Source organism: Lutra lutra, chromosome 7 (genome assembly GCF_902655055.1).
Source record: "Lutra lutra chromosome 7, mLutLut1.2, whole genome shotgun sequence".
Classification (NCBI taxonomy): Eukaryota; Metazoa; Chordata; class Mammalia; order Carnivora; family Mustelidae; genus Lutra; species Lutra lutra.
In genome coordinates, this window is record NC_062284.1 from 62581971 (window position 1) to 62599484 (window position 17514).

At 36.7% G+C, this 17514-nt stretch overlaps 1 protein-coding gene across 4 annotated transcripts in view; it reads left to right on the plus strand.

Moving 5' to 3' along the window:
• The window catches only part of TMEM62 (transmembrane protein 62), a 54511-nt gene that overhangs the window by 29062 nt on the left and 7935 nt on the right, over positions 1–17514 (plus strand). For 3 of the 4 annotated variants that reach the window (XM_047739190.1, XM_047739189.1, XM_047739191.1), the window contains 7 exons: positions 1545–1686; positions 3860–3984; positions 4122–4244; positions 6303–6458; positions 8546–8705; positions 13539–13652; positions 15534–15618. In XM_047739190.1, the coding sequence (XP_047595146.1) occupies positions 1545–1686; positions 3860–3984; positions 4122–4244; positions 6303–6458; positions 8546–8705; positions 13539–13652; positions 15534–15618 (905 nt within the window). The remainder of the gene's footprint in view (positions 1–1544; positions 1687–3859; positions 3985–4121; positions 4245–6302; positions 6459–8545; positions 8706–13538; positions 13653–15533; positions 15619–17514) is intronic. The other variant, XM_047739192.1, reaches the window with a different exon arrangement.

The window sequence follows — 17514 nt, forward strand, 5'->3', positions numbered from 1 at the left end:
AATCTCTATTTTCAAGTAGTTGGGTTGATAGTTGATTTTAATGTGTTAAAAATATAGGAAAGGAAACAGTATATGTGAGATTATAAGATCCTAAAGAATAACTGAAAACAAATTAAGCAGGAAAAATATAAATAAAAATTTTACTGAGAAAAAAAATTGAAATAGAAAATTTTATTTTATTTTATTTTACTTTATTTAAAGATTTTACTTATTCATTTGACAGAGAGAGACAGCAAGAGAGGGAACACAAGCAGGGGGAGTGGGAGAGGGAGAAGCAGGCTCCCTGCTGAGCAGGGAACCCGATGTGGGGCTCGATCCCAGGACCCTGGGATCACGACTCAAGCCAAAGGCAGACGCTCAACCAACTGAGTCACCCAGGCGCCCTGAAAATTTTATTTTTTTAATAGATTTTATTTATTTATTTCAGAGAGGGAGAGTGTGCACATGCATGAGCCCATGTGACCAGGGGAGGAGCAGAGGGAAAGGGATAAGCAGACACGATGCTGAGTGCCAAGCCCAGTGCTGGGCTGGATCCTATGACCCTGAGATCATGATCTGAGCTGAAATCAAGAGTTGCTCGCTTAACTGAGCCAGGTGCCTTCCAAAATAGAAAATTTAAAAATACCAGGAAGGGAGGCAATAGAGCTAATTGACTTTTAATTATACTATCTGTGATAATCTATTTATTTTATGATAGATTTAGATGGCTATCATGGCTGAAATATAGCTCCCCGATAGCACATTAGGTTTCAGGAGTTTATTTGTATTTTTCCCTATGTGCCTTATCTATTTTCTTATAATGTTTTGACATTTGAATAATATAGGTATGTCCCCAATCTATACCTTCCTTCACATTTATTCAACAAATACTAATGAGTTCCTACACTGTGTACTGTGTTACCTACCCTCTCGCCCTATTCTTCATTCTCCAACCTTACAGACACATGAACACTGTTAATACTTAGGTAGTGAGGACATTCATTACTGAATGTATACCCCGTGTATGTTACAGCTGTATTTTTAGGAACTGAAGAAGATTTACTGACCCAGACCTAGCTAACATTTTTCTCCTGGCTTGATGACTTCATCTTTGCAAGGCTTTATTGTGAGTTAAGTCTCTGTAATCCTGTTTCAGGATGCAAATACCTTTTATATCCCACTACTCCAAGAATTCTGCTAGGTACTTTAGTAGGTCCTCACTAAATTTTTCAATGATGGATAAGTACCATTTCACTGGATTCTGATTGATCTCTCTTTAAATGTTCAGTGGATTGCCTAAACTAGCCATTTCCTTCTCTGCTTTGCTTGATGACCTTGTGTTTGGTTACTTATGAATTAGTTGGCCTAAATCTTTGTAGACAATGGGAAAAAAAATCTTTAAAATTTCTTTTAATCAGCTTATTGTGAATAATTGATGTATTTCTCTGTCAGATTAGGAAATTATCAAAGGGAGGCAAAATATAGTGTGATAAAGGGGGAGGAATTTCAACTCATTCTGTTTTTTTTATGATTGCACTAAAACTTTCCTGTCTTGTATTTTTTAGGAAATATTCTGCTGTACGTAAGGATGGCTCTTTCCATTATGTCCACAGTACTCCCTTTGGAAACTATTCTTTCATCTCTTTGGATGCCACCCCAAATCCAGGGCCTAAGAGACCCTATAATTTCTTTGGAATTTTAGATGAGGTACAGTAAAAATCTACCTTCCCTTTGTAGCTAACCTATTTTGTTTTTTCTTGGATAAATGTGGCTTACTTAAGGTTATCTAGGTAAACCAGTTCTTATCTAGAAATTCTTGCAAAAAATTTTACTGTGGTTACAAGTATGGCTAGAAGAAATCACTGGCTACTTGAGCACTATCATTGCTATCCCTGTTCTAGTCCCAAAATCTCATAAAGAAGTACCTCATATTTTGTGCTCGCTTCAGCAGCACATATACTAAAAAAAGAAGTACCTCATATTTTATATTTATTCAGTAAACATTTATTAAACATGTACTAAGTGCAGCATACTCTTTGCAAGGTGCAGGGCATACAGCTTTTATACTATGGGGTATATTCCTAAATCCCCACGGTTGCCATTTCTAACTAATGGACTCTATTTATTTTAATAAAAGAAGGACAACCACTGAAGTAAATAAATTTCCATTAAAGCAAGTGAGGTGAAAACTGTTGCTGGATTAAAACTGTCTAGAAAGTCACATCTGAGACCTTCCCATTATTTCGTAGTACAACAGATGTCAGCTCACTAATAAGCGCATACCCATAGGAAGACGTATGTGCCTGCCTATAAGCGTACAAGAGCAATAAGATCAAGTCACTTGCCTCTTAGAATATTTACTGTAGTGGAGGGGCGTTAAGACTAGTGCAGAAATAACTATAATAAAGGGCAGAATTTGCTAAGTGCCAAGAGAGATTCAAAGTGATACGAGGGTTCAGAAGACCTTGAAATCAAGTGAATAGACTATTGTGAGATGCATTGTGTTATACTACACATTTTATTTAATGAAGGTATATTTTGTTTCTTATCTCCCAACTGTCTTTAGACAGTTTTTTAACTTATTATTTTAAAGTCTACTCCTTAGAGCAGTGTTTTTTAATATACGATTCAAAGATCATCTGCATGAAAATCAGTTGGACTCAAAATGCAGATTCTGACTTTCCCCAAGACTTGTCAAATTAGAAACCCTGAAGGTACGGTCCAAGAATTCATTGCTATAAGCACTTTATAGATAATATATATTTATACATGTTAAAGTTATTTTTTTTAAGATTTTATTTATTTGAGAGAGAGAGAGAAAGGAAGAGTGCTTATGCACGTGCAAGCAGGGGTGTAGAGCAAAGGGAGAGGGAGAAGCAGGCTCCCTGCTCGAGGGATGCGGGACTCGAGCCCAGGACCCTGGGATCATGATCTGAGCAGTTGCTTAACCGACTGAGCCATCTAGGTGCCCCTGTACAAGTTATTTTTGAAATCAGCTTTATGATGGATGATTTACATACAATAAAATGCACTCATTTTAAGTGTTTGAAGAGTTTTGACAAAAAATATGTATGCTGGTATACCTGTCACCACAATCAAGATAGAACATTTCTGTCATCCTAGAAAGTTCTCTTTTGTAGTCAGTCTTCACCCCAATCCTAGAGAACCATTGATGGGTTTTCTGTCAGTATAGATTATATAGATATATAAAGATATATATATATATAGATATAGATAGATATATAAAGAATTTTATGTAAATGAAATCATATAGTATATACTCTTCTTCTGTCTGGCTTTTGCTCAGTGTAATGTTTCTGCGATTCATCCATATTTCTGTGTGTTTGAGTAATTCTTTCCTTTTTATCACTGCATAGCATTCCATTGTTTGGATATATTGATGGTTTCTAGTTTTTGGCTATTCTGAGTTGAGCTTTTGTGAACATTCAGGTACAGCATATGTACATCTTATTTTAGAAGTTTAGTTTCAAGTTCTTCTTTATTAATTGCAATGTAGCATACAGGACTGAAAAGATCAGTGGTTCTTCTTATTTTCTGTAAAGAAATTTCTGTAAAGAATTTCTATTAAAAGAAAGAAATAAATTTATGCCATTTAAAGATTGTTCTCTATTTCTCAGTTCCCTCATCTATCAAATGCGGCTAATACTTGTCCTACTTAGCACAGAGTTATTTTTAGGATCAAATGAATTATAATGTATATGAAAACAGTTTGAAATTTATACAGGTCCATACAGGCCATTAATTAGTAAGGCTTAGGCCTTAGACATAATATTAGTATAAAACTTCAAGGGAGATGTTTAATGTGTAGATTTCAGCCTGAGCCCTGATTAAAAATCCCTCTGTTTTTCTCCTATTTCAGAAGCGGATGGAGGAACTTCTCCTACTGGCCAAAGAAAGTAGTCAGAGCAACCACAGTATTTGGTTTGGACACTATACAACATCCACTATCCTTTCTCCATCACCTGGAATTCGGTCTATAATGAGGTGAGACAGGCTTCCAAAATAAAAATTAATTGCTTGTAATTCTTTTATGTTCCTCTTGCTCTCCTGAAGAGATCTTTTTATTAGTTTGGCGTAACAAGTTACCTGTTCACTTATTCTGTTCATTTTTCGTTAATTAGTTCAGCTATAGCATATTTGTGTGGGCACCTGCACACTCTTGGTGGACTCATGCCTGTTTTGCACACGCGTCACCTCCAGGGCACTTTGGAACTTGAGGTGGGAGACTGGAAAGAGAACAGAAGGTAAGGGAACTACCCCACAAAATAAAACTTAAACATGTAAGTTTTGCTAAAATGATAGTTTTCTTATTGCTATCGTGGGTGATCCCAGTCAAGGAAGAACTTTTGATTTCCCTAAGTTTTTAAAGTAATATAGATATTGTGTGTGTTGGTGTGAAAAACCTCATTGCAAGAGTTATATTTGCTCTCACTGTGTTACATTGGATTTTCAAGATGCATCCATTTGGAAATGGATCTCAAACTCTAGGCTGCACAAGGATTGTGGAGGAGGTTATTAAAAATAACAGTTTGGAGGCCCTATCTCCACAGAATTTGATTGTATGGGTCTGGTTTAGGACTCAAGAAACTGCATTTTTTTTTTAAAGCCCACCAGGTGCTCTATGGACCACACTTACTTTAGAATTGTAAGTGTATCACCTTCTGAACTTTATATCTACCTTGGTAGTCATTACAGTGTTAGTGCTTTAAGTTCTTCAAATACACAATAATTGGTTTTATTAAGATTAAAATCTTTCTGTGAGAAAACATAACCTGTTTATCAAAAGCATACAGTATAGTTAAGTATATAAAGAGACAAGAACTAAATACATATTTTGAGAATAACTAAGTACAGTAGCTTAAATATGGAAGAGTATCATCTCATTGTTGAACATTGTTTTATCAATTACTGTTTAATTTATTCACACTCCTCTGAAGATTTTATTCAGTAAATATTTTTCAAGCTAAATATGTTATCTGTCTATTTTTAACTACTTCCATGAATTAAAAGATAGCTTTACATCTTGTAAGGGACTTAATCATTTCAAATGGCTCTGTTAGAAACTGTCTAAAGGTATGCTTGAAGCCTGTAGTTAGTTGGCAACTGTAATTACTTTGAGCTAAGAACTGTCTATTCATGACTGTGAGGTTGTGGGCTGGGCTGGGATTGCCTTTTACCAGATAGCCTTCCTAATCCTTGATCAGCTTCTTTACTTCTTATAAATGCTATAGTTACAAGTTAAGTGATGTCATGAAACCATTTCCTCTCTTTCTCTTCCCACCTGCTCTCCTGTTGTTCCAACCCTGAGGTTTTACCAAAAGGACCTAACCTTTACCTGCCCTTCTAAACATTTAAGTTGCTTTAGGATAATAGAAGAGCTTTTAAAAGTATATTAGTAATATTAGGCTAGGCTTTGTTGTGGATACAAATAACACAACAGATGTTTATTTTTTCATATATGTAAATCTGGTATGAGCCAGGGCTTCTCTCTTCCGTGGGGTGACTCAGGGATTCAGACTTCCTCCATCTTAACACCTCAATTCCAGGGCAGGGAAGAGAGCATGGAGAACTTAAACCCACTCTTAAGTACTTTGGACCAGAAGTGTGATACATGTCACTTCTGTTCACAGCCCATTGACCAGAAATAGTCACATGGTCCCAACCTAATACCAGGGAGACTGGGCAATGCAGGGGAGCACGTGGAGTATTTGGTGAGCACTATTGTTTCTGCCATAGTCAAATCCTTTCTTTTCTCAGTTTAAAAAGTAGAAAATATAAAATTTTGGTTATTCTTTAATGACTCTCTGTACCTCTCACCATGCATTTAGAAAACCAAAATAAGCTTTGTTAATTTCTTTGAAATTATAGAAATAAAGGTTTGAAAGAAGAATGAAAGATTTCTGATTGTGTTCATGTTAATATTAACATTTTTGATGAGATGAGGAATGTCAGGTATTAGGCTTATGATGAATGTCTTAGATTCAAAACAGTCTTAAAGTACAGAAACCAAATGAATTAATTTATCAAGCATTTGTTTGAAAACATTGTTTGAAAGGGTGCATGCTATGTACCAGGCATTGTCCTAGGGCACAGTTAAATTATGTCTTCAATGAGATCCCATTTGTGACAAACATGAACTATAAAGCGATAGGGACAAGGGAAGAAGGACAGAAACAATATTATTTACTTTGTATAAATTCATGATCTCAGAAACTATATTTTTACATTTGTTCTGTGTATTACCTTCATACCCTCTTATAATACGCAGTGACTAAATTACCTTATTGTCTTCTGGTCTCTAGGTACCGAATCTTTGCTTTTGACCATGACCTCTTTAGCTTTGCAGATTTGGTCTTTGGCGAGTGGCCTGTGGTTCTTATCACTAATCCCAAGTCACTCTTATATAGTTGTGCTAGACATGAACCACTAGAAAGACTCCTTCATTCAACACATATCAGGTATGTAGCACTCTTTCAGAATTTACTTTCAGTTTGATATTAATGGAGAATAAGTCAATGTGATTATAATCTCATGTGAAAGCAATGAGAAGCCCCACTTTAATTTTCCCAACAATCTGAACATTATATAAAGATAAAATGCTTATTGCTTCATTCCCATTCAGTTAAAAAATAATTTTTTAAGCTGTTGAAATTTTTTAAAAAAAATCCAGAAACTGATAGCCCTACCACTGTCATTTTATTTTCATGTTTTTCCTTGCTGTAATCCCCCTAGCCCCAGAGAGAGCTGTTAATGACATTTCTGACTTTTCCTTCTCAGGCATTCTCTTTGAGGCATGTTTTTTCATAGTTGTAAGGATAGGGCACAGACTGTAAACAATTCCTAGTTTTTTTTCTCTCAACAGAGAGAATGCTCTACAATTTTTTCTAACTATTTTCCTATCTTATTGGTGAACTTTTTCATTTACTTTCTATCTTGGGAATGAGCATCTGATGCATGTAGATGCTTTTCCCATTTGAATAATTTCTTTAGATAAAGTTCTAGAGGTGGGAATCTTGGTGAAACATTATGAATTCTTTTATGACTCTTGATAGAGATTGCCCAATTACTTTTTTTTTTAACTAAAATCATTATTCTTTTAAGAAATTGTGGTACAATATATGGAACATAAAATGTGTAATTTCACCAGCATTTAGGTGTACAGTTCAGTGGCATTAAAGTACACTGATACTGTTAGGCAATCATCACCACCATCCATCATCAACACTTCCATCTTTCCAAACTGAAACTCTGTACCCATCCAACAATAACTCCCTGATTTCCCCCTTTTCCCAGCCTGTGGCAACACCCATTCTACTGGTCTGTCTCTATGAATTTCACTATTCTAGGAACATCATATAAGAGAATCCTACAGTATTTGTCCTTTAACTGGCTGGCCTTTTTTTTTTTTTTTTTTTTTTTTTTTAAAAGATTTTATTTATTTATTTGTCAGAGTTAGAGAGAGAAAGAGAGAGCACAAGCAGGCAGAGTGGCAGGCAGAGGCAGAGAGAGAAGCAGGCTCCCCACTGAGCAAGGAGCCTGATGCAGGATTTGATCCCAGGACTCTGGGATCATGACCTGAGCTGAAGGCAATGGCTCAACGGACTCAGCCACCCAGGCGTCCCTAATTGGCTGGCTTCTTGAACATAATATCCTCAAGGTTCCTCCATGTTGTAGAGGGTGTTAGAATTCCTTTGCTTTTTTAAGGCAGGCCAGTATTTCTTTGTGTGTATATACAATATTTTGTTTATTTGTCTGTCAATACTTTTGCTTCCACCTTTTGGCTATTGTGAATAATGCTACTGTGAATGGGAGTATACTCAGTTCATATCCCTGCTTTCGGTAGTTGTGGGCATATGTCTGGAAATGGAATTGCTGGATCACATAGTAATTATATGTTTAATTTTTTGAGGAACCACCATACTGTTTTCCATAGTGAATGTACCATTTTACATTACCACGAGCAGTGCCTAAGGTACCCAATTACTTTTTAGAATAGATACTAATTTATAATGTTACCAGGCAAATGAGTACAAATTTTATGGCACTCTTATCATTTTTGGATGCTCTACTTTTAAAAAGATATACTAATTAATCTGATTAATTGATTCTGTTTGTGCTCTTGCTTCTTGTGGACAGATATGTTGGGAACCAAATGAGTAGATGGTAGGATTAACATGAGATTAACAAAGTAAGATGTCTAACCAATATTCTTTTCCTGTGTAAAAAACCAGGATTTAAGGAGTTTATCAGAAAGAACTTTGGATCTACTCCAGCTTTATTTGTCAAAAGAAAATTGATTTTCCTTTCTAAAAAGTATGAAAATAGTTTCTAATTTCTCACCAAGGTTAGGTTTGCTAAATTATACAACTCCAAAAGCCACCATTCAGAAAGAAACCAGATCATGAACAGTGATCATATAAACAATTATACAGTATGATGGTTCTGCCTACATTTATATTTTTTCAGATTATAATAGTTATTCTCCTTTCTAAAAGCAGTAAAAATATCTAAAACCACATGCTTATTATGTATGTTCTCATTTTAGAGTCTTGGCCTTTTCCTTGACCTCCATTACTTCTGTCACAGTTAAGATTGATGGAGTTCATTTAGGGCAAGCTATTCATTTGTCTGGTCCTATTTTCATACTGAAGTGGAACCCACAAAACTACAGTAACAGGACACATAACATAGAAGTAATTGTCCAGGTAAGTTAGTAATTTTCAACGTGCCATATAAATGATTTGGCTGTAACCACACTAAACTCTGATGTGATTTTTTTTTTTCAGTCAATTGATAGAGATGAAACTAAGTTAATTAAAAACTTGAGGGGCACCTGGGTGGCTCAGTTGGTTGAGCATTCAACTGTTGATTTTGGCTCTGGTCATGATCTCAGGGTTGTGGGATTGGGCCCTGCAGCAGGTTCTGTGCTCCAGGTGGAGTCTCCTTGTTTCTCTCCCTCTCTCTCTCTGCTCCTTGCCCCCTTCCCTGGCATGCTCTCTCTCTCAAATAAATAAGTAAAATCTTAACAAAAACCTTGAATACACTGGATTTAGTATTTTCTGAAAATGAGCACTGAGGAATAATTCTGTTAGACAAAAAACTAGACTTCTCAGTTTGCACAATCCCCTCTTTTTGGGCCCCAGGAAATCATTCTTTTATTTTCTTTCAACTTTGCCTGGAGTCTTTTAATAATGGGAGCAAATTCCCCAACAAACCCAGAGATAATAGAATAAGTCAGAAAACATGTATTTATGTACCCTTGCCTTTGCTTGCTATCTCCAAATATAGGAAAATTGTGTCACTATTTTGGAAGCTGTAGGATAGGGAATTCTCAAGGCATCCAGAGGATTTTGTTTGTTCATTTTGGGAGTATGCACTGATAGCATATGTAGTAACAGTCTTCCTACTATTCTAATTCAGCTTGGGGCATTTAATTCACTAGCACCTGCCAGGGTAGTAAGTGGTCATTCATTACCAAAATAGAATGCTTTCGTCAACATTAGGAAATTCTTTAGGAGATAGACTGTGCTCAGGAGTTAGTTTCTGGAAAAAAAAAATCTGTCAATTTCCACAACTTTATGATTTGATGACAGTTTTTAACTATTTCATCTTCTAATAGTAAGTCTTAGTTTGAAGATTACTAAGTAATCCTTCAGAAAACACATGTAATTATTTTCATTATCTTTTGTGTGTGTGTGTGTGTGTCACAGAGAAGGATTTTGAATAGGAAGGAGCTGTTTACTGAGCTCCTTCCAAGGAAAGGCTGAACCCTTATAATTTCTTACTTAATCCATATAACAGTCCTTTATGGTAGGGAATTTTATCCCCAGTTCATAGATGAAGAAGCAAGAAAAGGCACTCTGCAATGCCACGCATCCTTGAAGTGTTCTGCTTAGGAGGCAGAAACTCACAGGGAGGATATGGAAGGAAGGATGATTGGGAATGAACTCTTAATGTTCTTTCTGTTAGAAGGTGGATTATTGAAAGAAAACCTGAAGGTACAAGTACACCTAGAATGAATTATTCCCTTTATTTACAGTTATGAGGAGGCACAACCATAGGAGATGTGTTCACAGTAGGGATAGGGACCTCCCAAATCTTTGGATTGCCTCAAAAACCTCAGCTTCTATGATTTTATGAGGAAAAAACCATAGCTCATGTTCCTTGAAACATTTCTGGCTGCTTCATTAAATTTTTAGTAGACATGTGAAATTACATATACTTTTTCCATGTTTAACGTTTCTTATATTATTGAGGTATAATTTACATACAAAAAACTCTACATATTTAAAGAGTATAATTTGGTGAAATTTTTTAAAAGATTTTATTTCTTTATTTATTTATTTGACAGATCACAAGTAGACAGAGAGGCAGGCAGAGAGAGGGGAGGGGGGAAGCAAGCTCCCTGCTGAGCAGAGAGCCCGATGTGTGGCTTGATCCCAGGACCCTGAGATCATGACCTGAGCTGAAGGCAGAGGCCCAACCCACTGAGCCACCCAGGCACCCCTGTTTTCTTTTATATAACTTTAAAGGATTTGTCTACTGAATATTAAATAGTGAACTTGGTCCCCTCATTTGTCAATGGGAAAGTTCTGTTCTTTTATTTATATTTTTAAAGATTATTTATTTATTTGAGAGACAGTGAGTGAGCAAGCATAAAAGGGGCAGGGGGAGAGGGAGAAGCAGACTCCCCACTGAACAGGGAGCCCAATGCGGGACTCAGTCCCAGAACCCTGGGATCATGACCCAAGCCAAAGGCAGACACTTAACCAAATGAGCCACCCAGGTACCCCAAGTTCTAATCTTTCAAATACAGTATACTATAGATAAGTCTGAGAAAAATCTATGAGAGACAACATCAATTTATTATCTTAACATTTTACCCACTCACTATTTTTACTGACTGTCTATAGGTCTGAGCAGCCTCGTAGCAACTAGACCCTTTGATCAATTTTCAGCATGGTTCCTGAACTAGTAACATCAGCATCACCTGGGAACTTGTTAAAAATGTAAATTCTCATGTCCCATACCAAACTTCTGAATCAACCTCTGCAGATGGGACCCACCATCTGTTTCAACAGTCCACCCAGGTGGTTCCAATGTACACTAAAGTTTGAGAACCAGAAATTTATTGTGCCTACTTTGCCAATGAAAGAGCAGACTCCAGAAATCTATCTCAAAATTAAAGACAAACTCTGCTTAAAATAAGAACGTATAACTTAAAATAACATTTTGAGCAGAAAAGTTTGATAAACACATGTGCAAATTCTTTTTGCTATTTTAAAACTTTTGTACGATCAGAAAACTTAAAAATATATGCAAGAGATAATACTATAATGAATTCCCATGTATCCCTTAGCCGACTTAAACAGTTACCAACTCCTGACCAATCTTGATGTTATTCCATCTGTAATATGACAGTATGTATCCCTAAAAAAATGATTTTTTAAAATGTAACCATAATACCATCACACTTGAAAAATTAATAGTAATTCCTTAATTTCAAGCTATCTAGTGTTTAGTTTTCCCAATTAGTCATATATATATAAAACAAGCATGTGGTTGGTTCAAATCAGAATTCGGACAAGAGTCCCACTCTCTTCTCCCCCCCTTTTTTTCCTTGCAATTTATTTTTTGGAAAATTTTGGAAACTGGATCTTTTGTCCTGTAGAGTTTTCGATATTCTTGATTTACGTTGTTTACGTTGTTTACATTCATGTATCATTCAGCATGTTCATCCACCCCCTCTAGTTTCTATAAGTGGCTGTTAGGTTAGAGGTTTGATCAGGTTCAAGTCTTTTTTTGGCAGGAATACTTGATTTGTTGTTTTATGCTTTTATCAGAAATCTGTGATATCTGGTTGTCCCTCTTTTAGTAATGTTAGGATTGATCATTGTATTCAGATGTTGTTAACTTTATCCGGTGATGTGGTGGTAAATATCTAACAACCAGCTTGGGACATGTTTGAAGAGGGAACCCTGATTTGTCGTGTTTCCCTGATTTATACCAATTCCCATAGTATAAAATAGCTGATTTGAAGCTACCAGCATATCAACTGGCCTGCAAAATTCCTGAAAATTTAACAATTGGCTTTTGTGAGCCTGTCAAGCCAGCTCCAGCACACTGCCAGCCTTTCCCTCCATTCATTATGAAGTAGCTAATCAGCTTTTCACTGAAGGATTTCCAGCAGCTATTGATGGTCTTGGCCTAGATCCATTATATCATTAGAGTTGTACAATGGCGGTATTCAAATTGGCACTCCTTGTAAAAGGAGTATTAATTAGAATAGTCCCATAAAGAAAAAAATTCCCTTACCTATTTAGTACTCAGAGAAGTTCATACAGGAAAGGTAGGATAAATTCTTAATTCTTCCCCCACCCTCCCTTTTCTAAATCGATTTTCAGAATAATGAGTTGCTTCCCTAGCATCTGCCAAAGGTAACCAAATGAATCTTTTATTTTTAGTATCATTGTGAATTCAGAATTTAAAAAAATATATAGATCTGGTATGTTTCAATCCATGGCATTTATATTTTTTGATGTTTAAATTGTTCTACCTTTGGCTAGTGGGAGCTTCTCTAAGTTGGCCACTAAATCTTTCGATATAATCGCAGTAGTCTCTGTTAGTGTTCTTGCTTTCTGGCATGAAGATATTCTAAGCTCTCCCTGTGTCTTTCTTGTTCAGGAACTGGAATCAGCTATTTCTCTAAAGAGCACTGATCTTATAATGAGAAATTTTATTTTGAGAGTACAATCTGGGCACTAGCCCAGCTAGCTCCTTGCTCTTAGATTTGTTACTATTTTTAGGCCTTTTCAGTGAGCAGAGGGAAAACACAAATTTTTTTTCTCTTTAAGAGAAAATGTAGGGCGCCTGGGTGGCTCAGTTGGTTGGGCGACTGCCTTCGGCTCGGGTCATGATCCTGGAGTCCCGGGATCGAGTCCCACATCGGGCTCCCAGCTCCACGGGGAGTCTGCTTCTCCCTCTGACCTTCTCCTCGCTCATGCTCTCTCTCACTGTCTCTCTCTTCTCTCAAATAAATAAATAAAATGTTTAAAAAAAAAAAAAAAAAAAAAAAAAAAAAAAAAAAAGAGAAAATGTATTGTGAGTACATGCTGATATTTCCAGTTCAAATCTAGAATTACAGGGTTTAAAAGAAATTACATTTAAAGTGCTTATAGGGGGTGCCTGGGTGGCTCAGTGGGTTAAGCCGCTGCCTTCGACTCAGGTCATGATCTCAGGGTCCTGGGATCGAGTCCCACATCGGGCTCTCTGCTCAGCAGGGAACCTGCTTCCCTCTCTCTCTCTCTCTCTCTCTGCCTGCCTCTCTGTCTACTTGTGATCTCTCTCTCGGTCAAATAAATAAATAAAATCTTTAAAAAAATATATATAAAAAAAATAAAGTGCTTATAGGAAGAAGCAAAAAATAAATGAAAAAAATACAGCTATTCAGAGATAATGGACAAATGTTACTGGAAGCTAAATCGTGGAACATTATACATATAAATGTGCATGAGAGTCACTGCTGTGCTTTTAACTAGGATTCTGCTGGAAGAAGTAAGAGTGTTCACCACCTATTTTCTGTTCAAGAGGATGTTCACCTCAGATTTGATCCCCTGGCATCATTTATTCTCCTTACCGACCATTGCATCGTGGTAAGTAAATTCAGCTTTCGATGAGATTCGGTGGAATCTAGTGGTGGGTCCAAAGTAGTAATATAATCATGTGGCGAGAAAGACAAACTTTATAAAATTTAGTTATTTGTCTAGAAGAAGATAATGCTTTAAAGTTGATTTGAATTAAAAGAAGCAGAGGTATTGACAGGTAATACCTGTTTTGGAACCTGGTTCTAACCAATACCATAAAATCAGAATAACTAAGGGAATTAAAGGAACTGCATAAAATTGGACTAAGGATCTTTTAAAAATAATTATTTCTTTCTATATAAATAATACACGCCTAATGTAGAGAACTTGGAAAACTTAGAAATAAAGTAAAATCAGCCCCACATTATTCTTTTATAACACTACTTATTATATAACCATTGTATTTGTCATTATGATACTCATTTTTTTCTCATATATATTTGTGTATGAGTTTTTAATATAAAATAGTAATTTTCATTCTCTTGTGGTCTGAATTTTTTTTTTCTACTGAGGAATTTGTTTTGACTATTTTCTGATACCAGTTTATGTTACTTTTAAGAATGATGTTGATTGGCATAAATATACCTTAATATTTTTAACCATTTATCTCTTGTTAATTGGGTATTGACATAAAACACACCAAAGAGACACACTATGATGTTGAGAGGAAATTGATTTTACTTTTTTATTTTTTTAAGACTTAAGACTTTATTTATTCATTTGAAAGAGAGAGCATAAGCAGGGGGAGAGGCAGAGAGAGAGGGAGAAGCAGACTCTCCACTGAGCACAGAACCCGATGCGGGACTCGATCCTAGGACCCTGGGAATGATGACCTGAGCCAAAGGCAGACGCTTAATCATCTGAGCCACCCAGGCGTCCTGAGAAGAAAATTTAAGCCTCCTTTAATTTCACTTTCTAGACATAGCTTTACATATATCTTCACAGACTTACAATGTAAATTTATTATTTTAATTGTATTACTTGTATGATTAAGCTTTTTGGAAATATAACTAATGGGCATTTGTATCTCAGTTTTACAAGTTCCTTTAGTGTCATTTGTTTTTCTTTTGGGGGTTTTTAATAGTCACCTAGATCAGGCTTTGGAAACTTTGAGGTATTATGAATCACCAGGGAATGTTAATAAGAAACGGATTCTGATTTAGTAGGGCTGAGATGGCGCCTGAGATTCTGCCTTCCCAACAAGGCGATCCCAATGATCCCATACTTTGAGAAACCAGAAGCTAGGTTATGTCTCTTCATTGTGAGTTAATCTCCAAGTGAATTGTGCCCTGACGGAGAAAGTAAAAGAAAATACCGACTTAGTTCATTTTGCCTGCAGTGCACCGTGTATGGTTTTTCTTTACTCTTCTACAACTTGAAATAAAACCAGTTCTACTTCCAGGACAGTGAAGGTGGACTGTTTCAGTTTGATCACTTTATATAACTAAGAATTACTTTGTTTCAATATTAGTCTCAGTATCCAGATCCTGAAAGAGTAATGCAGAGGCTATTTATAATTTTCTTTTTTGGTGGCTCAGTTGTTTGGTTCTTTTTTTTTTTAAGATTTTATTTATTTATTTGATAGACAGAGATCACAAGTAGGCAGAGAGGCAGGCAGAGAGAGAGGAGGAAGCAGGCCTCCTGCTGAGCAGAGAGCCCGATGTGGGGCTCTATCCCAAGACCCTGAGATCATGAACTGAGCCGAAGGCAGAGGCTTAACCCTCTGAACCACCCAGGCGCCCTGTTTGGTTCTTTTTGATGATTTCTTTTTCTTGCATAGTCATTTCTGGCAATGGTGTTATTTCCATTTTTGTTGATGAAGCCATTCTAAAAACCTTGACTGTCATTGTACCATGTATCTGCTTCATGCTAACACCAATTTCTCTGCAGGCCCGGGTCCTTTTTGTGATAATTGTGCTGATCCAGCTCACTGTTCTCATTACTTTTAGGCACCGAGGATATCCAGAGCATAAAGGTTAGTCATGGTTCCTTGTATTCTCAGACGTCTTCATTCTAAAGTGTCACATAATATCCTATTACCAAGTGATAAATATTATTATAAATTATCTTTGCCCTAGCTCTGTGAGGTGCATTCTTCAAACTTACTGTACTTTTTCCATAGTAGTACTCGATCTTTTTTTAAAAAATTCACTTTTTGGGGCGCGTGGGTGGCTCAGTTGGTTAAGCATCTGCCTTCGGCTCAGGAAATGATCTTGGAGTCTCGGGATCAAGTCCCACATCAAGTTCCACAGGCTCCTTGCTTGGCAGGGAGCCTGCTTCTCCCTCTGACCTCTCTCCTCTCATGCTCTCTCTCTCTCTCTCATTCTCACTCTCTCTCTCAAATAAATAAAATCTTTAAAAAATTTTAAAAATTAGGGGTTTTTTTCTGCTACATTGCAATAATATGAAGCTCAAACAGAAATGGGAGGGAAAATCACAATATAGCTCAAAATGACTAAACGTCTCTGCCAGATATTAAAGATCCTCCACAGCTGGGTCTTATCTAATTAGCTGCATTTTTAACCAGTTATCTGTATTTCAGTCTAGATAGTTTTCCGCTGTTCCCTACAAACACCATACTCATTTATGCTTCTGTGCTTTTGCCTAGGCTGTTATCTTTAAGTTATTTTTCTAAACTTATCTAAATCTTAGCCTCCTTTAGGGCACACCTCAAACCCTCGTTTTCCATCCCATTTTCTCCACCCCTTCCAGGTCATAATGAGCTCTTGCTTCTCTGAATCCCTCGAGTCCTTCCTGACAATTAATGCTACTTGGCCAGTCAGTCACCTTGCTTTCTGTAACCACCCCAAATGTATATTTACATTTTCTCCTCAACCCAACTATAAGTTTCTCATTATAGGAGCTCCTGTTTTCCACTTCTTTTCTGTTTCTCACAGCACCCAGCACTGTGTGCATAACAGACAATAAATACTTGTTGAACTAAATTTTCCTTACCCCTTCCTGGCTTGGATGAAATCCCTGGGATCAGGGACTGATTGTAGGGGAGGGGAGTACCATAGCAATGATTCAACAGTAAAATGGCTAACTACAGAGGGAGTGTACACATCCCACTGAATGTTTTCCTGCCTATTTTCACAAATTCTGTGAAGAAGTTCAAGAACCGTTATTGTACACATATGTTCCTGCATATAATGTAAATAAATAAATGTTTAAGGGAGGGCCCCAGCCTCATTCTGTGGGGATAACAATATCTTTGTGTAGTTATTTGAAATTTATAACATATTTTTACCTATTTACCTATTTTTACCTATTATCTCACTTAATCCATACAGCAATCCTATGAAATAGGTATTATTGTCCCCGTTTTAAAAATTAGGACACTAAGGACTGGAAAGGTTGTGAAGGTTGTTCAAAGTCTCATCGCTAGGAAAAGACAAAGGAGAGACTCGAAACCTAAGTCTTCTGACCCTAGGTCAGTTCTTTTCTGTAAACAACACTTCTTAACTTTGCACCTTAGAATCCTCTGGTGTCTTTTAAATCTTGATGTCTACCCAGCACCCTAGACCAATCACATCAGAATTGCTAGGAGTAGGATCTAAGCATCAGTAGTTTATAAAGCTCCCCAGATGATTCCAATGGCCAGTCATGGCGGAAATGTTCAGCTCTGACTAAAGCAGTATTTCTCAGTCCTGGCTGCTTAGAATCACCTCGGTTGCAACCTAAGCTTCTCCTCTCCCTCAGGCCAATTAAATCTGAATCTGTTGAGTGAGACCTGGGCATGATTATTTTTTCAGAGTTCCCCCAGATTATTATTATTATTTTTTAAGATTTTATTTATTTATTTGACAGAGATCACAAGCAGGCAGAGAGGCAGGTAGAGAGAGAGGAGGAAGCAGGCTCCCTGCCAAGC